We start from the raw sequence: 9,315 nt of genomic DNA, 5'->3' as shown, positions 1-9,315 counted from the left end.
GTGGACAAGGCAGCCCTGGCTTCTCCCAACCGTTCCTCCGATCTTTGTTTTCTTTCCCTCTTCCCTGATGCTCTGGGGCTACTCCTAGAGTACTGCTTGTCACAGCAGATGGGAAGGTGGAAAACACCACCCTACAATGCGCTGGGGATTTCTTTCAATGCATAGATTTGTATACATGTATGAGCACATGTTGCAGGAAGGAAGCACAGAATCAAACTACACTCTTGAAGCTGCCCAATCCTGAATCAGACCATTACAGTCAGTACTGTCTACTCAGACTGGTAGTCGGTCTCCAGGGTCTCTGGCAGAGGTCCTTCGCAGCACCTACTGCCAGATTTTTTAACTGAAGATTAAACCTGGGGTCTCCTGCTTGCTAACACGATGCTCTGCCACTGAGCCATGACCTCTCCTCAAGAACCCTGCTGGATCAGATCCAAGATCTTTTTAGTCTGGCAGTCAGTTTGCATCCTGTTTTTTTTAATTATTACTTTATCTTGCTTTCTCGCATTAGAGAAGGGGATTTCAGCTGAGCTAGATTCAGGCCCAATGTGTTATTCCCTTGCCTTGATGGCCTTGTCTGTGGTGATGGGTAGGTGGTTTATGTCCTCAGCTGGAACTGGCTGGTGGGAGGCATGATACTGCTTCTGGATCTCCTTCTGATGTCTTGGCGATGGGTGGCATTTAGCAGTAGGAAGGAGGGGGCCTGTCACTGGGCAGTAAAATTTCAGAGGAAAACGGGGACATGCTCGTGTCCTTGCATAAGCTCTGCCTTCACCCAACATTGCTGAAGCCTCTTTTCCACATGCTTAAGCAGCCTGCTGTACACTGGCTTCTAAGCAGATGTGATAGTAAGCTGTCCATAATATTTTGCATTTTGGTATTTTTAAAGCTTTCTCTCCTCGTTTTTGGTCCTTTTACAGTTTTTGGAACCTTAAGGTTATTTCATTGATTGCTGAAACTCACAATGGGCATGATTGTAGTTATTACAGAGTAGCTGCAACTTACAAGAAAAGCCCTGCTGGATCACACCAAAGACCAGCTTAATGCAGCATCCTGTTTTCCTCCAAAGGCCTGTAGGCAAGTCACAGAGGTCAAAACCTCTCCTTGTTGCTGTCTTCTGGAAACTAGTATTGAGAGGTTTTTGAAACGTGCAGGCAGTCCTGGCTAATACCCATCGCTTGATCTATGAACTTGTTAAATCCCTTTTAAAAGTTGTCTAAGCTAGTGGCTGTCATTCACCGTATCCCACGGTAGTGAGTCTCATAGATTAATTGGATTATCCTGCAAGTTAATTATGTGTTCTGAGAAGTGCTTCCTTTTGTCTGTCCTGAGTATAGTGCCTGTCACCTTCTCTGGGTTCTGTAATCTTCAGTGTTATGGGAAAGTGTTAAACAATCCTTATGTAGTCTCTCAGACATATTCAACAACATTTCCTATTTGGATAGTCCCATTGGAGGTCCAGATTTCCTCTGTGGCATATGATGTGTTTTATTAGCTGCAGCCAATACAGCAGCTGTGGCTGTTCCTTTGGCGGCCAGGGACCACCTCTCCCCATACATGCCTCAGAGAGCCTTGCGCTCTGTGGATAACCATCTGCTAGTTGTCCTCAGCCTGAAAGACATTCACATAGCCTCAACTAGGGCCAGGACTTTCTCGGCCCTGCCCCCAGCCTGGTGGAATATGCTCCTGACTGAGATCAGGGCTCTCCAGGCCTGCAAGATGGAGAGCTGTTCCGCCAGGCCTTTGGTCGAGGCAGCAGGCATTTACCAGCTGGCCTCCCTGTTGCTGTTGCGGTATGCTGCTGTTAATGAGACCTGAGCTTCGGCCCATTCATTCCCAGCTGTGGGAACTGAAAACTGAAATTTGCTGCACTGCCCACTTTGACTGTGTTTATTGTACTAATTTAATGTTTGATATTAACTGAATCATTGTAAGACTGTACTGGAATCTATTGTTTTGACCCACCCTGCTTTCGAGAAGGGTGGGATGTAAACTGAAATAATAAAATTTAAAAAAAATTAAAATATGTTCTGGCCACAATGATCCATGCTCTGATTACATCCAGGTTTACTGTAATGTATTTTATACATGGTTGCCTTTGCAAATGGATACTTCAACTGGTCCCAAACTGGTTAAACTGGTCCAAAATGCAGCAACCAAGCTATAGGGGAATTTCAGACAGCTGATATGTTGTTCACTAACGGTTTCTGTCTGTCATTTCAGACAGAACCATTTTAGTAACAGTTCCCTGACGGAATACATTTCCCCTTTCAGACAGAAACGCTTCTGTCCCATTTGGGAAGCGTTCCTGAGCCATTTTACCTGCAAACTGCTTTCAAGCAGTCTTTAGTTTCTTCTACCGTTCCTGAAGCGCTACAGGGTGCTGTGTAAAATGCCCCCATAGCATTTCCTCCGATTACGAGGTTTTCGCGTCCTTTTTCGCCCGTGTGGGCAATCTCCGTCTTTTTTTTTCTTAACGTTCTTCTGAGAGCACTATGGCGCTGTAACACAACCCCAAAACAGCTCAATAGCGACCCCATTGGGATGCCTGGACCACTGAGATACATGAGATCACTACATCCGGGGAGAACAGTGATTTCAATGGAGTACAATGCCATGGAGTCCTCCTTCCACTGCATTCACTTTATGCCTGGGAATTGATATATGTAGGCAGGAGATAAGCTGTAACTCTGCAATGCTCCCTCTAAGCTGTGGAGTCCTGTGAGCAAAAATTCTACTCTGTGAGCTACTGGCATTAAAGTTCTTAGTGAGCAATTTGGCTACTGCATCAATTAGTTTGCTCTGGAGCCATCCTCCCTAAACTAAGACAAAAATGTGTGAACCAGAGGCTAAAAACCTGTGAGCTAGCTCACACTAACTCAGCTTAGAGGGAACACTGGCTGTAAGTGCAGGGGATCCCCAGGCCCCACCTGGAGGCATAGCATCCTTATATGCTGGCCATCAAGAGGAGGATGCTGTTTGCAAGGCTGGAAGGAGCTAGTGTGGCTTGGAAAAGCAGGGGGGGATTTTGAGTTCCTGGAATTCTCCTTGGGCAAGAGAAACGGAGGCGGGGAAAGAGGGGAATGAAAATTTATTTATTTATTTATTTGTTAGACTTTTACCCTGCCCTCCCGCCGAGGCGGCTCACAATGGTTACAACCAGTATACAATTAATACCGATTGTCACATCTAAAACAATACAAAGCAATTTCAATTTAGTGATCGCTCAAACCTTGCAGAGCTGCTGGCTCTGAGCGATTTACAGTTACTCATTTCAGAAGGGACTAACAATGCTTTATAGGGGTAAGGGAGGACCACACATATAATCTTTACATAGCACACGTTTTGCAGCCGACGGGGATTTGTTCAGTTGCAACTCAGACGTGATCCGGACAGCATTTTCCCCACTCGGCTTGGCTTGGCTGGATGACGTCAGCTCTTCCTCTCCAGGACTCTTCGGGTCGCAGCTCCATACTGCCACCGCCTGGCCGGAACGGCCCATTACAGGCTTCTTGATGCCGAAGAGATTTTCTAGGCTTTTGAGCTTGTGAGCCGAACCTTCCGTTTGCCGGCTAACACCTCCCCCATAGGGGTGTTTTGGTGTGCCCGCCCCTCTCTAAGAAGTGGTACCCATTTTATCTACTCGCCAAAGCTTTCGAACCGCTGGGTGGACAGCGAGCTGGGGACAAGGCTGGTAGCTCACACCAGCGGGCTAGAACTGACAGCAGTCCTGTTCAGCTCAGATGTTACTTGTAACCAGAGGATAAATCCCGTTTTAGTCTGGAAACTTGTTTTAAGCTGCCAGTGGTCTGTTTTTATGCTGGGCTTTTTTAGTGCTGGATCTTAATATTGTTAATGTTTTGTTTTTATTTAATGTTTACTATTATTTTATAAGCTGCCTTGAATAGGTTCCTGGAGAGGTGGCATAATTTAAAAATAGAAAAACAGGTAGTAGAGAAAGGATGCATGGAAAATCAGCAACCCCCAACCTGGAATAAAATAGGTTTCTTCTTTTTTAAAAATTAAACAGACTGTCCAAAATAAACGAGGACAGTTGGAATATATACTCTGGGTCCAGATACGACAGAGGGCTACCTGAGTGTTCCTGCCTTCCCTCCAAAGGCCCCCATTAGTGGCAATCGCCTTGGGAGACCCAGAAGCTCACCTTCACTGTCACTATCTCAGCAACTAGCATACTGCGTTTGAAAAAGCGGTGTCCATTTAGCCATTACGGCCAGGAGCCGCAGGAAGATCTGTCTATCCTCTAAGTCTAAGACATCGCTCAAATCGCTCTTTTAAAACTAGTGATTCCCCCTCCCCGAGAGGTACCCGAAAGCAGGAGACTGTCGGTGCCTGTCCTAGTTTCCGAAGGGGCATCTGGCGCGTACCTTGCCGCCCAGTGGAGATGGCTGGGGTCTGCAGGTTAGGCCATGTTTCTGCGCAAGGAAAAGCAAAACATGCTCACCGTTGCTGCGTTTTAAGCTGGTTCTGCTGCTGAGCCAACGGTCGTGAGAATGTGCAATTGCTGTGTTGTACGTGTGTGCCTGCCTGCAGCCTGCGCCGGTTGGCACCCTGGCGGCTTTGTGCCCGAGAATTCCGTGTTTACCACTGCGTTTGCACGCTGCGGGTCGGAGAACGTCCTTTGGGAGCGCGGTGGTTGGTTGTGAGGAACGCCAGCTCAGCCTGCCTGTGCTACGTGGGGCAGCGTGAGGAGGGCTTGTGCCTGCCTGCGCGTCTTGCAAAGGAACGAGACAGCCTGCAAGGCGAACCGGGGCCGCTGCACGCAGCAGCACCGCCTCACGACCGCGCGAGCCCTTCAGCCGGCGTGTCAGGCGCCAGCTCGCGCGTGAGTGTGCACGCGGCGCGGGGGGCTGGGGCACCACCTCCTATAGGAGGTGGTGGCTGCGGCTGCATCTCCCGCCCTTTCGTCCCCCCTCCCTCCCCGCAGGTGGGAGGCAGCGACCGCGCGAGCCGGCCCGAGCAGCTCCCGCACGTCGGCGATGACTTCAGCCTCAGCCGGCGACCGCAGCTGGCGCGCTCTGCAGCCCGGCCTGGGGATGCTCTCTGCTCACCACTGCGAGCCACAAGCGGCGCTCGCCGCCTCCACTGGCCGGCCAAGAGCTACTGCGGCGGTGGCTAGCGCTTGGTAAGGAAGGGGATGCAGTCCAAAGGAGAGGGAGGGGGAAGGCGGGGGGAAGGCGGGGGGAAGCCCTCCTTCAACCCCAGCTACGCTGCGTGCGCCCCGGGCGCAGTTTCGGCCTGCCTGGCAAGGGCCGCTGCCTTTCTTCTGGCGACGGGCCAACGCGCACCTGCGCTCTAGCGGGCTGGGGCCCACAGCCGCCCAACCGATTAAGGTCTCCTCGCTCTTTCCCCACTCGCCCCTCTTGGACTCCTAGGCCCGAACCTCTTTTTTTCTCCCTTAATGATACCGGATTCCCGGGGAGTGTGAGAAATGTCCAGCTCCCCACTGCTAGGCCAAAATGATGCTGGTCACTGATTTCTTTAGTGTGTGGCCGGGAGAGAAGTGGACCCCTTTCTCCAGGTCACTGCCATAGAGTCAGACACCGTGTGGAGGTGCTAGGTGTCCTGGCCAGTTAACTGGGGATCCCCCCCCCTCCCTTTTCGCTTCTGTTCTCCACCATATTCATTCGCTTGGATGTATTTTCAGAAAACATCGTTTTAACTCCTTCCATGATAATGGATGGAAACAACTTTAGACCAGACGGTAGCTGGAGATACTGGGAATTGCATTTGGGGCAAGAGGGTGCATGCAAAGCAAGAACTCTGAGCTAGCTGCTTCCTTCCACTTGCCTTCTTGAAAGAACAAGGAGCAGAAGTATTTGGTGCAATGCCAGGGGTTATAAAGGCTAAATATGTGGCCACTTTTGACTCTAACCGCATATTGTCTCAGATAGAGGGAAAAGATAGCATGTGGCTGTCAAAAATGCATCCAGGTGAAAAGCTTCTCCATATTTTGTTTCCGTAAATTCAATTTCTCTGTTGATTTTTAATAATAGCATCTCAGAGTTAACCTGTTTTCAGTAAGGTTACTGTCTTCTCTGCCTGAAATACCTCCTGTACTTTTAAGAAGTGCAGTAGAGTTGGCAGACATGCTGTCCTTTCCATTTGTAGTATTACATAGCTATTAGAGGAGGTACAAGGGCAAGCTTTCATGTAGATTATATTGTCTGTTAACTTTATTTTTGGCTTGGGGGGCTTGTCATTGTACTAACAGGCTCCACCCACCATGGATTTCACTTGTCGCAAACTTCTAATGTGAGGTGCTTGATTCCAACCATCAGCTGGGATAGCAGAGTCTTATTTCCTTGAGGATGAACCTTACAGGTCGGGCTGAGGCAAAGTGGACAGACCAGCCCAATTCTTCATCGCAGCTGCCACCGCGCTCCTGGACCAGCAATGACACATTTTCTTTCCAAGGAGATATCCAGGAGATTATTCACACAGCCACTCTGGTCACATGTACCTTCCTCCTGGCTGTCATCTTCTGCTTGGGTTCCTATGGCAATCTCATTGTCTTCTTATCATTCTTTGACCCGGCCTTCCGGAAGTTCAGGACCAACTTTGATTTCATGATTCTCAATCTGTCGTTCTGTGACCTCTTCATCTGTGGAGTGACTGCCCCCATGTTCACGTTTGCCCTCTTCTTGGACTCTGCAGCTGGCATCCCTGATGCATTCTGCTTCACCTTTCACCTCACCAGCTCTGGTTTCATCATCATGTCTCTCAAGACTGTGGCTGTCATCGCCCTTCACCGACTGCGCATGGTCTTAGGGAAGCAGCCCAACCGGACCGCTTCTTTCCCTTGCACCCTCTTGCTTACCTTGGTTTTATGGGCTACTAGCTTCACTCTTGCCACACTGGCAACCATGAGGACCCATAAATCCCGCCTGTGCCTTCCCATCTCCAGCCTAGTCAGTGGAGAGGGAAAGATCATCCCTTACTTGTATGTGATTGACTTCATTTGCTGTGTGACGGTGGTTTCAGTCTCCTACATCATGATAGCCCAAGCCTTGAGGAAAAATGCTCAAGTCAGGAAATGCCCTCCAGTCATCACAGTGGATGCCTCTAGGCCTCAGCCTTTCATTGGGCCACTTGTAACGGGGTGTGCTGATGGGGTACAGTGCACTATGCCAGCTCTGTATAGAAACCAAAACTACAATAAGCTGCAGCATGTCCAGACCCATGCATACATGAAAAACCTCAGCCAGCTGTCTGCGCCGGCAGCCAGCAGATTCCAGCTGGTGTCTACGGTTAACTTGTCCACAGCCAAGGACTCCAAAGCTGTAGTGACATGCGTGGTGATTGTCCTTTCAGTCTTAGTTTGCTGCCTACCTTTGGGTATCTCCTTGGTACAGGATGTCTTATCCAGGAACAGTGGCTTTATTCTTTACCAGTTTGAATTGTGTGGATTTACCCTCATTTTTTTCAAGTCTGGATTAAACCCTTTTATATATTCACGTAACAGTGCTGGGTTGAGGAGGAGGGTGCTTTGGTGCCTCCAGTTCTTAGCCCTGATATTTTTTTGCTGCAAGCAGAAAACTAGGCTCCGAGCTGTCGGCAAAGGGAGCCTGGAGGCAAACAGAAACAAATCGTCCCATCATGAAACCAACTCGGCCTACATGCTGTCTCCGAAGCCCCAGAAAAAGTTTGTGGACCAGGCTTGTGGCCCCAGTCATTCCAAGGAAAGCGTGCTGAGTCCTAAGGCTTCCAGGTGCCACCAGCATTATGGAGGCCAGAGTAGCTCCACTCCCATGAACACCCGCATTGAACCTTATTATAGCATCTATAACAGCTGCCCTTCTCAGGAAGTGAGCACTCCAAATAGCCTGCAGCCGGCCAACTCTCCATTTGGCTTTGCCAAGTCTTTCGTTGCCATGCACTACCACACCACTAATGATCTGGTGCGGGATTTTGACAGCACTTCTGCTAAACAGATTCCAATCCCCTCTGTGTAGCTGCTGGACTGACCAGTGTTTTACCAGTATAACAAGTCATGTCCAAAATATGGTTTAGTGCCATTCTGTCGCACACTGCAATGCATCCCCATCACGCTTTGGGGTGGTTTTGTCTCTAGTCTACTTGGGGTGGTTTTGTTTCAAGTCTGCTGAGCAGGCAGCAGGCAACATGAGGGAGGGAGGCAGGCTGGAATGTAGATCTAACAGCATATACCATAACCAGGCTTTCAAACATTCATGTTCCTGCCAGGCATGTCACTTGTGGTATGTTTGCCACACATTGGCCAACTGTGGTCTACCGCTTCATTTGGTGACTGTTTCTTCTTTTTAATGGTTTCCGGTTATTAACCTACAAGTTTATTATACTACTAAAGTATTATTTTTGAACTCCAGCATACAATATTAAATCTGCTTTTGTTCTGGTCAAAAATGGTTGCCAATTACAAGACACCAGTTTATCCATAAGTACTCAGTGGCTTTAGAACTGAACTGGGTATTAGCTCACTGTTTCTGTAGTATTTTCTTGAAAGTGCACAGTTTTGGCATTAACAAAGGAGGCTGCCCTTTAAATTGTATATATTATCAGTTCAATGCATATCTTTTTTTATGGGCTAGAGATGGGTGTGGACTTGTATCAATAGTAAAGCATATGTGATGGCAAAGAAACAAACTTGGAAGCACTGCCAGGACCACAGTTTGCTTAAAATGTTGTTTTGCTGTGTTTTGAAAAATTTCCAAATGCAGCCTGAATAGGGAGCAGTTTTATAGAAGCAGAAATTTCAAATCAAGTCGCTGTATTATTGCTGTAGGAAAAAAATGTAAGATGATTTCAAAGAACTGTAGACTTGAACCTGTGGATACTAGGGAACTGAAGCTAATCTCATCCCATTCTTTGTGCTCAGAGAGGATCCTCTGTATCAGCTTTGTAAATAAGTCCTTCAAAGTTAATAAGTCCTCCTTGTTCATTAGAAAGCCTGCTTAAATATAATGATTAAAAACAACATATTAACAGCCTGAAATATAAACATTTTCTGATTTGAAATACTGCTGTTTGGGGGCTGTTTTGCACTCAGCACAGACCACCAAGCAAGTGGTTAATTACAATCCTCTTTTCTATTTCCCCAAGTACCTTGCAACACATTTGTTCTCATCATCCATTTTGCAGTATAGCAAGTATGGAAGATGCATCAAATCTGATGAACTTGATAGTAAGGAAAAGTTTTAGTGGGGGGGGGGGAGAATCCTGGCAAGCTTAAGCAAAATTCTGCATCACACAGTAAAGGTGACAGCTGCTACCCTCCAGGCATATAATTCAGAACATGACTAAGGAATTTTTATT

At 47.9% G+C, this 9,315-nt stretch overlaps 1 protein-coding gene across 1 annotated transcript in view; it reads left to right on the top strand.

Moving 5' to 3' along the window:
• The window catches only part of GPR75 (G protein-coupled receptor 75), a 10,842-nt gene extending 2,866 nt beyond the window's left edge, over positions 1-7,976 (top strand). Inside the window, exon 2 of the mRNA XM_015421206.1 lies at positions 6,332-7,976. Within this exon, the coding sequence (XP_015276692.1) occupies positions 6,332-7,976 (1,645 nt within the window). The remainder of the gene's footprint in view (positions 1-6,331) is intronic.
• Positions 7,977-9,315: the final 1,339 nt, after the last annotated feature.

Source organism: Gekko japonicus, unplaced genomic scaffold (assembly GCF_001447785.1).
Source record: "Gekko japonicus isolate JY-2015 unplaced genomic scaffold, Gekko_japonicus_V1.1 scaffold261, whole genome shotgun sequence".
Lineage (NCBI taxonomy): Eukaryota > Metazoa > Chordata > Lepidosauria > Squamata > Gekkonidae > Gekko > Gekko japonicus.
This window is presented reverse-complemented; position numbering and strand designations above follow the sequence as displayed.